The following is a 19586-nucleotide window of genomic DNA, read 5'->3' as shown; positions in this document are numbered from 1 at the left end:
AGCACGTAAAACCAGCTCACCGCAGCTCACCGCAGCGCTGGTATTGGAGTGCGGTATGGAGCTCAATTTTGCTTTACACTGCAATATTGCCTACTAACGCTGGGTTTTTGTAAACCTGTAATACCAGCGCTGTAGGGAGGTGAGAGCGGTGACAATAACTTGCAAGTTAGTACCGAGCAGCTCTTACCGCAAAACTCGTAAACTAGCCGAATATGAGGAATAAATCAAGAGCAGTACAATCGCCTAATCCAATTTAGTGACCCCCAGGAGCATCACTGCTTGCATATACATTAGCAACCCACTGAACCTTCTTACTTTTATGTTATGCCCAGTTATGCCACATAGTAAAAGTACCAGTATGGAGCATGGAGCTGCATGGTAATGTTGAGTCATGGGATAGCCACTGTTGATTAGCTAACCAGTTGTATCTACTGATGACCAACAGTGCTGTGTGGCCCATGAACAATACTTTAACTATGTGTTTAACCCATTTGTGGGGGTTAAACACGTAGAATGGCAGGGTCACTAGTGCTAAAATGACATGCTCTAACAAATTAAGAGCTTGTAATTTTCTCACTATAATATCTCTTTAAATAGCACTTTCCTCAAATGATGTCTATTTCACTCATAAAAAAAACGTATTGCTTTATTCATAAAATTGTAAAACACTTAGATAACAGTATACATTACAACAAGAAGTGCTGTATGTGCTCCAAACCCCAACCCCCCCCCTAAATAAACTGAATAAACATTATAGAACACTGGGAATCAGGGATATTTCACTGCATACATGTGAGTTCAGAATAGGAAAAAAGGCTGTTGAACTTGGTTTTAGGAGATTGCTATTGCCTGACATGATAAAAGGTACTCCCCATTTATTCTGCAGATCACCTTTTCTTACAGATATTAAAACTACACCATTTGTCTGGCTTATGCTACGGTTAAGTGTTAAGGTTAGAAAATTGTCTGTCTAGGTGAAAATAATATGAAGACTAGGAAAGGGAGAGAGGCTCTGTGAAGAACTTAAAGGGATAGTAAACACCAAAAATTTTATTGTTTAAAAAGATAATCACTTTATTTACCATGTCCCAGCTTTGCTTAACCAACACTGTTATAGAAATATACTTTTTACCTCTGTAAGTACCTTGTATCTAAGCTTCTGCAGACTGCCTCCTTATCTCAGATCTTTTAACAGACTTGCATTTCAGGCAATTAGTGCTGACTCTTAAATAAATTCACGTGCGTGAGCACAGTGTTATCTATATGAAACACATAAACTAACACCCTCTAGCTGTGAAAAACTGTCAAATGCAGCCTTCAAGGGCTTAGCAATTAGCATATGAGCTTAACTAGGTTTAGCTTTCAACTAAGAATAACAAGAGAACAAAGCAAATGTGATGATAAAAGTAAAGAAGAAAGTTGTTTAAAATTACATGCCCTATCTTAATCATGAAAGTTTAATTTGGACTATCCCTTTAAGTATATCCTAGGGACACCCTGACCAAAAAATGAAAAGACAAAACAGCAAGAGGAGCTAAAATGATGGAGTTTTAGCTAACTCTACAAACAGCAAGTTGACTCAAATAGGTTTAGGCTGCATCTGAAGTGTAAATGTATAATTCACTTGCCTTGTGTCCTATACTGGTGATCTCTTCTTAGGCCGCGTTCGGCAAACGCAGAGACCCAGCGCCAGTTAAATGCCTCATTGTCATATTCATCTACCTGGCATGCTGACAGGGCTAAGAGGTCACTGTTTTTATTTAAGGGGCACTGCACAGCAGAATGGCTGGGGACATCCCATTGCATGTAATAAGATTGCAGTTTTATGGCTGCTGGACCCACCATGAGGGTGTTAATGTAGGTCACTACCCTTACAGCATAACATACAGGTTTTCCATTCCTAACAATTTGCTGCACTGGCTTGAAGAGCTCCCAGTCTCACTCAGTGTGAACTAGTTGTGCTCTGCCTTCTGTATAACAAAACTAATGAGTGCTGGCATATGTACCTTTAAACTATCTTTGCATGGGGAGACTTGATATTGAGATATGTGTCCCAGTGTTTATCAAATGATCAAACCAATGATCATTTAAGGTATGGCCAGGCAGTGGCAAAATTATTTCAGCTGCATGATTCAGTAACCACTTCCTAGTCAGTGAAGTGAAATGTAAAGTCTGTGCAGCAAAAAATATGCAACTAGGTTTTTTTTAGTCCGTGGCCCACGGTGCACTGCAGATGAGATTTTACTAATCCCTTGTATAAATCTCACCAACAGATCGCTCTGTACAAAAATCTGTGTTATTTCAGCAGACACTTTGCCGTGCTGACCCCTAGTAAATCAGACCATGATGACACACTGACTGCGCAGTGAGTAACTGACTGTCAACAGATGGGTCATAGCCTGTATCCTCTTACATTACCCTGCATGTACCGCTCTTGACACTGAGGCCATTTGTTTGATGTACACGTTTTTATCTATGGTGCAGGCTCGGACACGCCCCCACAGCCTACAAAACCATTCCATCCTGACTTCTCTTAGTTATCAATGAAGGGAGGGGGCAGCAGGAGTCGTACAATTACAATGGTTATTTCAGTGACAATCTACATAGAAAGATAAGTTATTATTAAATCCAATATTAGCAATGTGATGAGTGATTGCAATACAATCACATTGCTAATACTGGATTTAATATTAATGTACCGCAAATGTTATGCAGATGTATTTTTACTTATTCACATAATGTTATTGCGCTTCGTAATCGTAAATACACAGTCACTCTGTGTCAGATTTACCCACCTCCTGGACTAGACCTAGATCACTGGCGTCCTCAGACACATTTTGCCACAGCACACTGACAAGACTCCAGGCTTCAAGTCCTCGAGACCGTTGTTCCCCGCCCGCATGCCTCGCTGACCGCACTGAGTCAGGCCAATTTACAAGTCAGCACATGTAGTCACGTGCACCAACAACTGCACTGACTGACTGTGGGTATTGGGTGCAATTGTGGTCACGTGATGACCACTTGGTGGAGGGCCCAATAGGAATTAAAACTTTTTTAAAAATAAATAAATCAACAATACTGCAGCCCGGGGGGCGGGGGGGGCCAAACGGGGGGGCAAGACATTAACTAGGGGGGCAAATGCCCCCCCTTGCCCCCCTGCAGCGACATCACTGCTTATAAAACTACTCGCTGGCTGGGCTTGCTCCAGAGGCCCTTTGTCCCAGAGCTCCGCTCTTTTGGGGCTTTGTTGTGCCTTTGGTGGACAAGGACTGGGGTACTAGTATCCAGTAACTGGGTTTTTTGACACTCCCACCTCAATATCTTTGGCAGGCTATCACTCCAGTCCCCAGTAAAGGAACAGGAGCTTTCCAACAACACCCTGGAAGTGCCACTGCTCCCCCGCGACCTAGGTACTGTGGGGGCTCTATGTGACTGTGGCTCCTATGGAGGCGCCAGACTGTCTGGAGGGGCAGGAATGGCGGGAGATCTTGGGATCAGATAAGGCACTGAGTGTGTATATAAGCTGTGTGGTTTTCCCAATATAGTCTGTTCGTGTTTTACTTGAATACTGGTCTTGTCTGGTTATTTGGGTGGGCTCTAGCTATAATCACCTCTCTTCGCAATATAGCTACACACTCCAGCTATACAGCTACAGGGTCTGGGGGGGAAGCAGGACCTTTTGGCAGAGATATCCAGTCGGTGTATCCGAGGTACATCACATTGGCTGACAGTGGTGGGATTTGCTTCTTCCACACGGTTCCTGCTGACAGAGGAGAAGCTCGCCAGTAGCCTGCAACCATGGAAGCTCAGCTGAGTTCCTATGGAGAGCGCAAGAGGCGCTGGCCCTGCTGGACGGTCCTGGTTCTGCACAGGACGAGCTGGGATGGAGGGACATTATACGCTGGCAACTCTGGAGGGAAGCTCTTCAACAGGAGCAGGACTATCATGCTGAGGAAAGGTACTGGCTCTAGCTGGACTTATGAGTGCCTTTCCTGGGAGAGTAGCCCAGGGAGGAATGGCTATCTGAATTAGATGGAATGGTCCAGACTGAGATGATGCTGGATGATGGCTACAGGGCCCTCCGGTGGTTCACTATGCAAGTGTGGCCATGGCTGGAGGATGACATCCCCACAGAGGGTTTTAGCGGCCCTGGATTGCTATTTGAAAAGCTGACAGAGGACCCAGACTTTGGGAATGAGGTGGAGTGGAGACCGGAGGTCATTAGTGAGTACCGAGAGAGACTGCTGAATCTCTCGGGGGTACCCTGGCTACAAGCCGATCTGTATTTTATAAGTGTCCAGGAATGGGAGCTGGAAGTGGCCTACAAAAAGCTGCTAGATTCTGTTCAGCAACAGGCTATGGAGCCTTTGGATTGGAACGTTGTCACCACACCAGCGGAAGTGCTGGCATCCGGGCTGAGCACAGCTGGCCTCTGCCCAGCACCTGTGATACCTCTGCATTCCCAGGGAGTGGAGACAGCCAGTCTCCCTCCCCAGTGGCAGAACCCTTTTCAGGGAGACGAGGTAGACGACTTCTCTCCCCAGCGGCAGAACCCCTTCCCGGGAGAGGAGACAGTCGGTCTCTCTCCCCAGCAGCAGAGACTTTCCCAGGGAGTGGAGGTAGCCCACCTCTCTCCCCAGCGGCAGAATGATTTCCAGGGAGAGGAGACAGCCAGTCTCTCTACCCAGTGGCAGAGTGGTTTCCCTGGAGAGGAGGTAGCCGACCTCTATCCCCAGTGGCGGAACCCGTTCCTGGGAGAGGAGACAGTCGGTCTCTCTCCAGCAGTAAAACCTTTCCCAGGGAGCGGAGGTAGTTCACCACTCTCCCCAGCGTCGCAATGATTTCCAGGGAGAGAAGACAGCCAGTCTATCTCCCCAGCGGCAGAGTGGTTTCCTGGGAAAGGAGGTAGCTAACCTCTCCCAGCGGCGGAACCTGTTCACAGGAGTGGAGACAGCCAGTCTCTCTCCCCAGCAGCAAAACCTTTCCCAGGGAACAGAGGTAGCCCACCTCTCTCCCCAGCGGCAGAATGATTTCCAGGGAAAGGAGACAGCCGGTCTCTCGGCAGAGTTGTTTCCCAGGAGTGGAGGTAGCCGACCTTTCTCCCCAGTGGCGGAACCCGTTCCAGGGAAAGGAGACAGCTTGTCCCTCTCCCCAGCGGAAAAATGATTTCCCGGGAGAGGAGGTAGCCGACATCTCTCACCAGCTGCGGAATCCGTTCCCGGGAGAGGAGACAGCCGGTCTCTCTCCAGCGGCAGATCTATTCCCAGTAAGCGGAGATAGCCCAACTCTCTCCCCAGTGTCAGAATGATGTCCAGGGAGAGGAGGTAGCCAACCTTCCTCCCCAGCAGCAGAACCCACTTCAGGGAGAGGAGATAGCCGATCTCTCACCCCAGCAGCTTGGCGTGATCCAGGGAGAGGAGGTTAGCATCCTCAACCTCCAGCGGCAGTGGCCAACAACCAAAATGGAAGGGAGTTTAGGGCTGGGCCATCTGACTAACTCAGGTCCATACCAGTGGGGAAATGTAACAGAAGCCTCCGTTACTTTTGGAGAGGACCGCAGGCCAGCCTCCTCCCCACTGACTGTGGATCCTGGAACTTGAGAGGATTCTGTTTTTTGGGAGGCAGCTGCCCTGGGGATATGTGGAGGGCTTTTGCCCTGGAGTTGGGGTTGCCCCATTTTCCCGAGTTCCCGGAGACTCTATGAGGTGGAGGACCCTTGTGCAGAGTTTGGGTTCCTGTGGCTGTGGCGGCAACCAAGGGTGCCCCTGGCATCACCACAGCAGAAGGGGCAGAGCCAAGCCCTGAGAGGAAGATTACTCGCTGCCCTCCACCCACACCACTGGATTATACTGGAGAAGCAGTGGAAACTGTAAAGCCGGAGTATGTTCCTGTGGTCCTGTAGGAGGCTGAGGTGGTCCCCTATATCAACTCAGCAGAAGAACTGACAGCAAGGCAGAACGCCTCTGGCCTCTGCCCATGACCACCCCTTTTCTGCATCCCAGAGCCAGGGAGGGACAGCCCTGGAATAGTAGCTGTGGTTTATCTCAGTGGAGCAGGCAACCGGACAGGTGGATGCTGATCACTGCCCTCTCCCAGTCCAGAAGGATTTTCCAGTGGGGGTGATTGAGACTACAGCCTCCACCTCCAACAGCAGATATATGTCATGGGAAAGTCAGGAGTCCAATATGTGAGTGCTGTTTGTGGGTGGGCACATGTTCTGGGGCCTGATTTGGAAACCTCCTTCGGAGAACTGGAGCCCGGTGCCCCAGGGTGCAGAGGATGAATGCTAGTAGGGTGCAACAGTTCATGTTTTATGTGTTTTGATGCTTTTGAGTGGGAAATGTTGTGGGGGATGGGATGACCTCTCCCAGCAAGCTAAAATTGGAGTACCATCACCGGACAGCCCCAAGCCGACTCGTTGGGATCTAGCCGGGTCTTCCAGACTATAGGGGGGAGTACTATCACGGATACCATACTGCCCAGGCCACACTCCCTTATGCTGATCAATGCCGCTTGGCCCCTTCATGCCTAATCAATGCCGCTTGGCCCCTTCATGCCTTGCCATGCTTATGGAACTACTCGTCGGCTGGGCTTGCTAGTGGTCCCCGCTGAACCTTACCCTAGGTCGCTCCAGAGGCCCTTTGTCCCATAGCTCTGCTCTTTTGGGGATTTGTTGTGCCTTTGGTGGACAAGAGCTGGGGTGATTGCAGAGGGAGAGTCAACCCAGGAACCGGGGTTTTTTGACACCCCCACCTCAATATCTTTGCCAGGCTGTTACTCCAGGCCCCAGTAACGGATCATGCTGCTTTTTGGACTATGGCATCTGGGGACCAGGAGCTTTCCATCGACACTCTGCAAGTACCGGGATCACTCGAAACCGCGACCTAGGTTCTGTGGGGGCTCTATGTGACTGTGGCTCCTAGGGAGGCGCCAGACTGTCTGGAGGAGCAGTAATGGCGAGAGATCTTGGGATCAGATAAGGCTCTGAATGTGTATATAAGCTTTGTGGTTTTCCCAATAAAGTATGTTTGTGTTTTACCTGAATACTAGTCTTGTCTAGTTATTTGGGTGGGCTCTGGCTATAATCACTCCGCTCTATAGCTACACAGTCCAGCTATACAGCTACAGGCTCCTGGGAGGAAGCAGGACCTTTTGGAGGAGATACCCAGTCGGGGTATCCGGGGTCTGCACATGATATGAAGGCAAAAAGAATGTTTGTTTGCATAACCTCACCAGTCTTCTCCACAGAAAATGTTGCTAGCCTAGTGGCATTATAAAGTAGCCAGGTGGGGTGCATATTCTTTATACGAATGTTAACACTACTGAAATGTATACTTTGTGTTGTGACATTTTTTACATCATACTTTCAATATATCTTTTAAATAGCAAATTTTATTGAGCACTATACTGTTAAGTACTTGTCTCTCTGTATAGTAAGCCACATAGCAAGAATCACAACTATCAAGGTAGAATTTGCATTTAGGTAATTCTGTGAAGGACCTCATAGAACTAATAGATAGTTTTAGATAATCTTGTTTTGCAAAATATATATAAAAAAGCAATAAAATGTATGTTACTCTTTTCAGGGGGTGCAGAACCTCTTGTGTAATAAATAAAATAATAATAATGGTCAAAAAGTCAGCATATATTACTAACAAAGAAAATTACAAAATATTGATGTTAAAATTCATCCATGTAAAGTTCTCCAATATATATGTGATAAGTTCCAATGTTGTAGGATAAGATAAGGCTTTCTACTATAAGGCCGCTCCTCTTGTGACCATAGATGCTGTGGTGCGATCTGTGTGTGGGAAATAAGAAAGAGAGAACGGGCGCCTCATAGTGTAGACATGTCTTAACTTATTGTCGTATGAAAAACACTCACAATTTCAAATGGCACTTAGTGGGAAAAGTGCATATGGGCCGTTGACACTCTCAGCGGTCAGCTCAATGGCAAACTTATGGTAGCGGTCTGGTCTGGGACTCACTGGATGTCGGCTCCTTAGAACGTAGTCTGGATTTTAAAGGAGATCGGCTCCTCGTGATGCTGTGTCACCCTATGTGCACCGCTAGAGCTGTGCACAATCTGTGTATTTGCAAATATGAATATGGAATGTCTGTGTCGCTAAAAAAGCGGGTGAGCGTACAACCAAGAGACAATCCTTGTTCAGATGGGTTAAAAACATAAAATGTTATTGCAACGCGTTTCTCAGCCTAAAAAAGCCGTTTCTTCAGGCAATAATCTTGCCTAAGCAAAGAGTTTTAGAAAATCACCACTCACCAAGGGATAGATGCCATATGAGCTGATAATTTAAAGGGATAGAAAAGTCAAAATTATAATCTGCATAGGTGCATTTAAATTGCCAGAATCTTTCTTCTTTTTCGAATTTTCTGATTACCGGCGCTCGATAAATTTGCGCTCCACTTGTAATCTAGCCCTTACCATTTACTTATATAGTTAAAAATACGATCTGCTTGTATCATACTAATGCCGCTCAGCAGGTATATTCTACAGCATAATTATATTGGTATTAATAATGATAATCCCATATAGGTTTAGAATGTGACCCGATCAATGCATTCTAGTTATGCGTATCTATCAGTTTAAAGCAACTTTCTCATTTGCTCCTATTATCTCTTTTTCTTCATTCTCTTGGTATCTTTATTTGAAAAAGCAAGAATGTAAGCATTAGGAGCCGGCCCATTTTTGGTCCAGAACCTGGGTAGCACTTTCTGATTGGTCTCTAAATGTAGCCACTAATCAGCAAGCGCTACCCAGGTGCTGAACAAAAAATGGGCCGGCTCCTAAGCTTACATTCAAATAAAGATACCAAGAGAACAAAGAGAAATTGATAATATTATTATTGGTTATTTGTAGAGTGCCAACAGATTCCGCAGCGCTATAAACAAAGGGGGAGTACAACAAAACAATTACAGGGTAGAGGGCCCTGCCAAGAGTTGCACTGTTGTAGTCAGCTCTTAAGAAGGTGATCTGCAAACAGCTGGACTTGTAAGCTTACATGCTAAGAGGGTTCAGGGGATTGCAGTGGAGGAGAGGAACTGGTATTAGGAAAGGTTAGTGTAGGTTGCATGCGTCCCTGAACAGTAGAGTCTTTAGGGAGCACTTGAAGCTTTTAAAACTAGAAGAGAGTCTTGTGGAGCGAGGCAGAGAGTTCCACAAGATGGGAGCCAGTCTGGAGAAGTCCTGTAAACGGGAGTGTGATGAGGTGACAAGAGAGGTGGAGAGTAGGAGGTCATGAGCAGAGCGAAGGGGACGGGAGGGAGAGTATCTGGAGACAAGGTCTGAGATGTAGGGGGGAGCAGTGCAGTTGAGGGCTTTGTATGTCAGAGTGAGAGTTTTGTGTTTGATCCTAGAGGCAAGAGGAAGCCAGTGAAGGGATTGGCAGAGAGGCGCAGCAGATGAAGAGCGACGTGTAAGGAAGATGAGTCTGGCAGAGGCATTCATTATGGATTGTAAAGGAGCTAGGTGGCAGGTGGGGAGACCAGAGAGGACAGAGTTGCAATAATCAAGGCGGGAAAGAATGAGAGAGTGGATTAAAATCTTAGTTGTGTCTTGTGTAAGGAAGTGTCTAATTTTAGAGATGTTTTTAAGGTGGAAGCGGCAGGCTGTAGCCAAGGACTGAATGTGAGGAGTGAAGGAAAGATCTGAGTCAAATGTGACCCCGAGACATCGGGCATGCGGGGTAGGGGTAATGATTGAGTTGTCGACAGTTATAGAGATATTGGGGGTGGAGATTTTGGAAGAAGGGGGGAAAATGAGGAGCTCAGTTTTGGAGAGATTTAGCTTGAGGTAGTGAGAGGACATCCAGGAAGAGATGTGAGAAAGACAGTTAGTGACACGGGTTAGCAAGGAAGGAGATAGTTCTGGTGCAGAGAAGTAGATTTGGGTGTCATCGGCATACAAATGATATTGGAAACCGTGGGACTTAATTAGGGAACCTAGTGATGACGTATAGATTGAGAAGAGAAGGGGCCCGAGGACAGGGCCTTGCGGTACTCCGACAGAAAGTGGTGACGGGGCAGAGGAGGCCCCAGAGAAGGCTACACTGAAGGTACGGTTTGACAGGTAGGAAGAGAGCCACAAAAGGGCTGTGTCACAGATGCCGAAGGATTGGAGGGTTTGGAGCAAAAGAGGGTGGTCGACAGTGTCAAAGGCTGCGGACAGATCAAGGAAGATAAGCAGAGAGAAGTGGCCTTTTGATTTAGCTGTAAGTAGGTCGTTGGTGACCTTAACAATAGCTGTCTCTGTGGAGTGATAGAAGTAAATTAGAAAGTTGCTTAAAATTGCATGCTCTATCTGAATCATGAAACTTTCATTTTGACTAAACTATTCCTTTAAAAATCTAAATTGTGAAAGAAAAAAAATGCTTTTAATATCCATTTAAAGAAGAAAAATACCTATTAATACTTTTAATTTGTCACCAAATATCCTTTCTACTCCCTTCACCTCAAGAACCTGTTCTTTATTTTTCCTCTCTGTTGAGCCAGCATCTAGTCTCTGTTTTCCCATGAAGTCTTATTCTCTTCTGCCAATTCCCTCTCTTTTCATTCCAATTCTCCCTTCTTTCTCTCCAGTATTGTGACTATTTATTCTCACTCTATAGCAGATGCAATTATCCTATAATATAAAAGGCAAAGTGTGTTTGTCCGAAGCTGTCATGCGCAATAGAGACTGCACGAGGACAAACACATCTGGCCTTCAACAAACTGACCTGGGCTGGCACCTAATCGGTGAAGGGGCGGAGCCGACCGGCCGAGAAGGGGTGAAGCAGCGTCGTGAATGGGCGGGGCTGGGAGCGAAGGGGCGGAATCTAATCGTGATGGTGCGGGGCCAGCGGGAGCTGCCGTGGCTGTCTGAGTGTCTGCATGAGAGAGAGAGAGCAGCACAAGAGGGGAGATATAGAGCAAAGAGAGAGAGAGAGCAAAAGAAAGGGGGGGAGAGAGCAAAAGAGAGGGGTGAGAGAGAGAAATAGAGAAGGGTGAGAGAGAAAAAGAGAGGGGTGAGAGAGAGCAAAAAAGAGGGATGAGAGAGAGCAAAATACAGGGGAGGGAGAGAGGAAAAGAGGACGAGAGAGAGCAAAAGGGGGGAGAGAGAGCAAAAGAGGGGGGGGAGAGAGCAAAAGAGGGGGAGAGAGAGTGCAAAATAGGGGGAGAGAGAGTGCAAAGAGAGGGGGGAGAGAGATCAAAAGAGAGGAGGGGGGGGAGAGAGAGAGCAAAAAAGAGAGGGAGAGAGCAAAAGAAATGGGGGAGAGAGACCAAAAGAGAGGGGGGAGCGAGACCAAAAAAGAGGGGGGAGAGAGAGCTAAAGAGAGGGGGGAGAGAGAGCTAAAGAGAGGGGGGAGAGAGAGCAAAAGAGAGGGGAGAGAGAGAGCAAGCAAAAGAGAGGAGAGAGAGTGGGCAAAAGAGAAGGTGAGAGAGAGAGTGCAAAAGAGAGAGGAGAGAGAGAGAGCAAAAGAGAGGAGAGCGCAAAAGAGGGGAGAGAGAGAGCAAAAGATGAGGGGAGAGAGAGCAAAAGAGAGGGGGAAAGCAAAAGAGAGGGGGGAGAGAGAGAGCAAAAGAGAGGGGGAGACTGCAAAACAGAAGGGGGAGAGAGAGCAAAAGAGAGGGGGAGAGAGCAAAAGAGAAGGGGAGAGAGAGAGCAAAAGAGAGGGGGGGTGAGAGAGAGCAAAAGAGAGGTGGGAGAGAGAGTGCAAAAGAGAGGGGGAGAGAGTGCAAAATAGAGGGTTGAGAGAGAGCAAAAGAAAGGGGGGAGAGAGAGCAAGAGAGGGGGCAGAGAGAGCAAAAGAGAGGGGGAGAGAGAGAGCAAAAGAGGGGGAGAGAGCAAAATAGAGGGGGGAGAGAGAGAGAGAGAAAAAGAGAGGGGGAGAGAGCAAAAGAGAGGGTGGAGAGAAAGAGAGCAAAAGAGAGGGGGAGAGAGAGCAAAAGAAAGGGGGGAGAGAGAGTGAAAAAGAGAGGGGGGGAGAGAGCGCAAAAGAGAAGGGAGAGAGTGCAAAAGAGAGGGGGGAGAGAGACCAAAAGAGAGGGGAGAGCGAGACCAAAAGAGAGGGGGGAAAGAGTAGAGCAAAGAGAGGGGGGAGAGAGAGAGCAAGCAAAAGAGAGGGGGAGAGAGCGGGCAAACGAGAAGTTGAGAGAGAAAGTGCAAAAGAGCTATACTCTTTATTTTGCTTTCTTATCATGTATTTTAGCTCTGAAGATTGTGGAGAATTCTCACAGCTGCAAATATAACGTTTTTTTTAAATCTCTGAGCCTGTATGATCGTTTGATTCATATCGTGGTCTGGAAAACAAACGTTAGTCAGGTTGTCTCAGAATGTGTCTTGACAGACACAGCTCTGTCAGCGACTCCTCTACTCCACCCCAAACGTACTCCCTATTTGTATAGCCTCATATAAGCTATTCCCACCCATTCAATTTGTATTCATTTTCATCTACCTCCCCTCACTGTCCGTTCTCTGCCTTCTAAACTTTCAGTTCCAGTTAATTCTCTGCAACGATTCTTATGTGTATATTGTAAAGTTACCCATTTATCTGCCTCATACTTTATATCTCTATCAGTTCTCCCTTATATGCCCGATCTTCTCTACATCTAAGCTGCTGTCACATCCTGAGGCACACACCAGTGTTTCTGACCCGCCCCCTTGCTGCACACTGTCGTTAGTTTGTATATATGGTGGGCGGTCAGGTGACAGGACTGTAGCTAGGCAACTGTAAACACTCAAGGGAACTGCAAATCTTTAGGAGTAACTTTTTCTGGTGAGTGTAAGCTGTATTTTAAGTTACTTATAATATACACTTTTATTATAAATTTGTATTGTTTATTTCAATACTTATATACTGTACTATAGAAATATCAAAGATCGGTATTTTTTATATAATGTTGTATATTATTTTTCATTCATAAATTCAAGAACTATAGGTACCTGTGTATCTATCTATCTATCTATCTATCTATCTATCTATCTATCTATCTATATATATATATATATATATATATATATATATATATATATATATACATATATATATATATATATATACATATATATATATATATATATATAATATGTATATGTTTTCTATGTATGTATGTATCAATCTATATGTCTGTTTGTCTATATATCACCTGTCTATCTATCTATCTGAAGAGAAAGAAAATAATTGTATTTATTTGTAAATGAATTTGTAATATCCATATTTTTAAATGATATATATGTTTTTATACATCTGTTTTATTTATGTTTTTACTTTAAAATATATTGAATCTATACAGTGGATGTACATTATGTTACTGCAGTATATGTGCATATACTGTATGAAATTAAACTTGTACATATATTAACAAAAACAAAATATAAAATAGCTATTAGAAATGGTTGCCCAAGGGGTTATTGGTGTATTTTCAACCATGCTCATATCTCTGGTTGTAATGGTACCACTGTACAAAACATTTTGTTACTTTTTTTGTGAGCATTGCATGATGTAAATTTTTGCATGTACATTTTTCTAAGCTTTTTTTTTACACAAATATTATGACCATATGTTATAGTATAACCTTAACTTAGTCACTGATTTTATGTTCCTTATATTTGCTAGGCAACTACAGGTATTGAGGTATGAACAATGGATAAAAAAACAATACTATGCACTATGACAGCAAGAATATTAGAATGAGTGATATTAGACATCTGTTTTTGCATTTGTACAAAATTACTAGTATATCTGCTATTTTAGAAATGGATAATTTTGGAAGTGGAATATCAGAATATCTTGCAAATGTAACAAAATTTATACAGAGGCAACACATATAAGTTAACACCTACAGTCCCTGTGCACATAAGAAAAAGAAATAGTGCACACAGAGGGCTTGATTTATCAATCAAGGGCGGACAGGTGTGTACATATTCACCCCTTTCCTCCGAGCTCTCCTCTGACGGGCAGCAATACGCTGTGAAAATTTAACATTGTACACAAGTGCTATTTTGTGCTCTTATGCAAACCCGCACTCTGCCTACGCGTGATTGTCTGTCAATCTCTGCGGTCGGATGAGACCAGGGACATTGAAATTCTGCACCTAAAAGGTAAAGAGGGTAGGAAGCTGCGGTCTGATGACCGTTCCTTGATAAATCCTTACTGCAGGTTCTCTTGTAAGAACCTGCAGTCGAAGGTAGGAGAAGGGCTTGATAAATCGAGTGCTTAAATATTTTTTTTATTAAGAACTTCTTTTACTAGTATTAAAGGGACAGTTGACTCAAAAATGTTGTCCCCTTTAATTTGTTCCCAATTATCCACTTTACCTGCTGGAGTGTATTCAATTGTTTACAAGTATTTCCTGTACCCTTATATTGACATTTTAAATAGTTGATTTAGCCTGTGGTATCTCTACCTATTCTAAAAATGTCTGGCCTTAGGTCCAAGCTATAGATAAGTTGTGTAAACACAGCCAGCAGAAGAAAGTACACTCCCAGTGGGGTATAGAAGAGATAAGGTAATACAATGTTAATTTTCCATTGTTCTCTCTAAGTATTGGTCTTTTGTTTGTGGACAGATATAAGATAACAAAGCATGTATATGTACACAAGGTGATAAAGTAATGAGATCTGATTATACCTACAAGCTCAACCCATTTTATTAGGTTGTGGCTTTAACCTCTTAAGGACATATGATGGAATTTTTCCGTCATAAAACAATTGAGCAAACTGAAAGCTGTGTCCTTAAAGGGTTAAAACAAAAAATCAGCCAGTTCATATACACAAATAAACCTTAAAAAGCAAATTCTCATACATTTTATTCTCTGCAGTTGGCAAAAAAAGTAATTAAAAAACACATTAAAGGGACACTGAACCCACCTTTTTTCTTCCGTGATTCAGATAGAGCATGCAATTATAAGCAACTTTCTAATTTACTCCTATTATGAATTTTTCTTTGTTCTCTTGCTATCTTTATTTGAAAAAGAAGGCATCTAAGGGTTTTTTTTTTGTTCAGTACTCTGGACAGCACTTTTTTTATTGGTGGATCAATTTATCCACCAATCAGCAAGGACAACCCAGGTTGTTCACCAAAATGGGCCGGAATCTAAACTTACATTATTGCATTTCAAATAAAGATATCAAGAGAATGAAGAAAATTTGATAATAGGAGTAAATTAGAAAGTTGCTTAAAATTGCATGCTCTATCTGAATCACGAAAGAAAACATTTTGGGTTCAGTGTCCCTTTAAGGGAAAACAATTTTACAGTATACTGTCCCTTTAAACATAAGATGTTTTACCAGTCATTGCATATCTATAAGAGAGACATTCATACATAAGTAATAAGAAAAAAGATATTTATTTTGATGTGAATAGTTAAAGTAAATAATCCAACATTATAGAATGAAGAAAATACTCTTAAATGGTTTGAAAGTAATAAAAAGAATACCAGAAATATTATACCTTTTCTGGATGATTCCAATGCTGTGAAGCTTTACAACATTACATAGGGACTTTTGCCTGGGGTAGGGCAAAACAACATGAGAATTGTAACTTTCAAATTATTCATTTTTATGCAAAATAATAAACAAATAGTTAAAGGGACAGTAAAGTCAAAGTTAAACTGTTATGATTCAGATAAAGTATCTAATTTTACACAATTATCAAATTAATTTATATTTTCTATTTAGCTTCATTCTCATGGAATCCTTTGTTGAAAAGCATACCTAGATGGGCTCAGGAGCAACAATGGGCTAATGGATAACTGCACATATATGCCTCTTGCCATTGTTCAGGTGTTCAACTAGCTCCCAGTAGTCAGTTGCTGCCCCTTCAACAAAGAAAATCAAGAGAATGAAGCAAATTAGATAATAGAAGTATATTGCAGTTGTTTAAAACTGCATGCTCTGTCTGAATCATAAAAGAAAAAATGTGTGTTTCATGTACCTTTAAATAAAAATTGTATATAATAATACTCGGTTTTATTATGTGTAATAGAGAATTATGGCTTCCAATGATCTCTTAATTAAAGGGACAGTCAAGTCCAACATTTTTTTTCATGATTTAAATAGGGAATGTAATTTTAAACAACTTTCCAATTTACTTTTATCACCAATTTTGCTTTGTTCTCTTCTTATTCTTAGTTGAAAGCTAAACCTAGGAGGTTCATATGCTAATTTCTTAGACCTTGAAGGCCGCCTCTAATCTGAATGCATTTTGACCACTAGAGGGCATTAGTTCATGTGTTTCATATAGATAACATTGAGCTCATGCACGTGAAGTTACCCTGGAGTGAGCACTGATTGGCTAAAATGCAAGTCTGTCAAAAGAACTGAAATAAGGGGTAGTTTGCAGAGGCTTAGATACAAGGTAATCACAGAGGTAAAAAGTGTATTTCTATAACAGTGTTGGTTATGAAAAACTGGGTAATGGGTAATAAAGGGATTATCTTTCCTTTTAAACAACAAAAATTCTGGTGCTGACTGTCCCTTTAAGGGTTACTTAGCAAAAATAATGGAAATATAAAAGATAGCACAGTTATAGAAAAGATAAAACCTTTCTGTGTCGTGATTAGATATTATGTGGTTATTTTTCTCTTTGTTTATATATTTTGTATGATTCTTTTTATTTCAGTTGCAATGTCTACCAGTATATCACGCAGTTCCAGTGGTACATTTAAACCATCATGTTTCAGAGAGCAGTCAAGCAGTGAACAAATGGATTGTACACAGGGCCCTCATCTGAGCAAGCTAAGGGATAGAATTATCTCAGTTGCTCCAAAACAGATGGCATCAAACCCACAGGCACTCATTTTTACCCATAATACAAAAGCACAAGACAATACAAGAAAACGGCAGAGGGCTATAAAACTGGAACCTCTGGTAAGTTAATAAAACAGAAAAACAGAAACTATTAAACCTAGTATTGAAAGGGACATGATCATAATGAATTAAAGGGACATTAAATAACTGTTGGTGTAAAAAATTTGCTTGTCTTATGCCTCCTAAAGCAACCAAAAAGATTTAGGCAATTTACAGCATTTTGAAAAACCTAGGTAGGTTAGAAATTTTATTTGTTGGCTCCTCGTAGGAGCATAGGCCAAGCACAATTTTTTTTTTTTTACACAAAAAGAGGTGTTTGATATCCCTTTAATACATCTCTCCCAACCCAGTAGAGAAGGGGTTATTGCACCACATGTTTTCAAATTGCACGTACAAGGCCTGTCCCTCTATCTAACCTTTCTTTAATGATGCAAGACCAGTAGCCAATCAGAGGCTGTATTCTCCAAGCCAATTTACATAACTTTAAAATTTGTCAAAAAAATCTACTACTCATCTGAAGTTCAGAATAAGTGCTAGTGCATTGTCTTTTTTTGTCTCCCCTTAGACTTCAATGGTGCACTGTTAAAAAAAAAAAAAAAACACTTAACCATCGTGCGATAACCTGACACACTTTAAACCCACATTGCTAAATGTTCTTCACATAGAAAAAAACTTTATTTTTATTTTTAAATATATTATTTCTATATATATCTGATAATTTTTAAAAATATATATCTATACCTATATACCTATAAGAATATATACAGGTATATATAACAATATAGAAATATCTATTTAAAAATACAAAGAACATTTTCTTCTAAGTGAAGAACATTGAAGTGTAAAATATTTACGTAAAAACATAGTGAAACATATTTAAAAATATTAATATTGATTGAAAATTATTTTTCATGTTGAAATGTATTTGAGTGGAATGAGCTCCAAATTGTATATATACACACACACACACATATATATATATATATATATATATATATATATATATGTGTGTGTGTGTGTGTTTATGTGTATATATGTATGCATATACACATAAATACACATGCATATACATATATACACATATATGTGTATATATATATATATATATATATATATATATACACACACACACATACACATATTTAGACACACCCACACACACACACATATATATATATATACTTGTCATATACCATATACCGTTTAACCCTCATAAACATTTTTATTAATATTTATATAAAATATTTTTATCAGAAAGTGTATATATGAGTATAACAGTTTATTTTAATGTACTTATGTTGTGTTTGGTGAACAATTTTTTTAACACTTACACTTTATGCTAGCGCAACTGTTGTGCTAACAATAGCGCTCCACTTGTAATAAAGTTCTATGGGTTTAATCATTGCAAAGGTGTTAAGGACATAGGTAAAGTATCACTTTGGAGCAGATGGTGAGCTAATCAGGAGTCCGGACACGCAGTCATATGTTAAATACTTAGCTACAGTAAGTGACAAAAGTATGACTAAGAAGTAAGTTACAATACAAATGGCAGTGTAGCTTAATTTGATACTAGTAAAATATAACTTTTATATACAAATAATAATAGAGCATTTCTGTGCTAATTTGTCTCCTTTTTTAATTTGCTTGTTCCAGCATATTTTTAAATCTAGATTAATAGATCAATGTGGTATTATTCATTAAAATAAACTAACAGGAAAGCTGTATTTTATTAGATAGCGATAAAAGTAATTCAGCTCCCGGAATGTAGGAGTTTAGCGCTAACTCAGGTGTTTAATCCTATGATGATTATTCCCTTTAGTGGGAGACCAGTTAAGGTTTCAGTTATAGCTCCAATCTCTATGGGAGCTCAACCTGGACTCTGATATAATTGGTAATATTTTCTATCTGTTAACACAAACTCAAATGAAACCAGCGAGCCTCAAAGCAATCCATAAATTTATTTGTAGATAGGACAGGAAAACATGGTATTAAAAACCATAAAAAACCAACAGCATTCTGACAGTATTTTCTATCTATTTACCATTAATTAACATTCACAATAATATATAACCACATTGCTTGATCATTTGTAACTGTAATTTATTATTTGTAAATAAAAGTTATATTTTATTAATATCGATTTAAGCTACACTGCCATATTGTATTGTATTATGACTTACTTTCTCACTCATACTTTTTGTGACTTAGTGTATCTAAGTATATTTTTTTAAGTCTACACACTTCTACTTACTATTGTTAAGTACAGGATATAAATAATCTATGTAGCTAATTATTATTCCCCACGCAAAATTTACAGCCCACTAGATCGATCTAGATGCAGTGGCATCTTTGTTCTTTAATAAGGTATCTGGGAGGGGGAGGGTTGAAGATTATTTAGGGGGGCCAGCTACACTACAGCAAACATATATTTTATATTAAAAAAGTAAAAAAAAAACTATTTTGGGGGGCAAATTGGGTACTGGCAGACAGCTGCCAGTACCCAAGATGGCGGCATATAGACAGAGGGGGAGGGTTAGAAAGATGTATGGGGGATCAGGGAGGTTGTGGGGTAAGGGGGGATCTATCACTGCAGACTTTATGCCAAAAAATAAAAAAAATATTTTTATTTCAGTACTGGCAGACTTTCTGCCAGTACTTAAGATGGCGGTGACAATTGTGAGGTGGGGAGGGAAGAGAGCTGTTGGAGGGGGGTCAGGGGGGATCAGGGGGTGGGATGTGTCAGGTGGGAGGCTGATCTCTACACTAAAGCTAAAAATTA

The 19586-nt window shown here is 41.6% G+C and overlaps 1 protein-coding gene across 1 annotated transcript in view; it reads left to right on the top strand.

The window, feature by feature from the left end:
- Positions 1-16600: 16600 nt before the first annotated feature.
- Positions 16601-19586, top strand: part of DNAH6 (dynein axonemal heavy chain 6) — a 482313-nt gene continuing 479327 nt past the window's right edge. Inside the window, exon 1 of the mRNA XM_053703293.1 lies at positions 16601-16867. Within this exon, the coding sequence (XP_053559268.1) occupies positions 16601-16867 (267 nt within the window). The remainder of the gene's footprint in view (positions 16868-19586) is intronic.

This window comes from Bombina bombina, chromosome 2, assembly GCF_027579735.1.
Source record: "Bombina bombina isolate aBomBom1 chromosome 2, aBomBom1.pri, whole genome shotgun sequence".
NCBI lineage: Eukaryota > Metazoa > Chordata > Amphibia > Anura > Bombinatoridae > Bombina > Bombina bombina.
The sequence above is the reverse complement of the archived record's forward strand: the minus strand, read 5'-3'. Positions and strand labels throughout refer to the sequence as shown.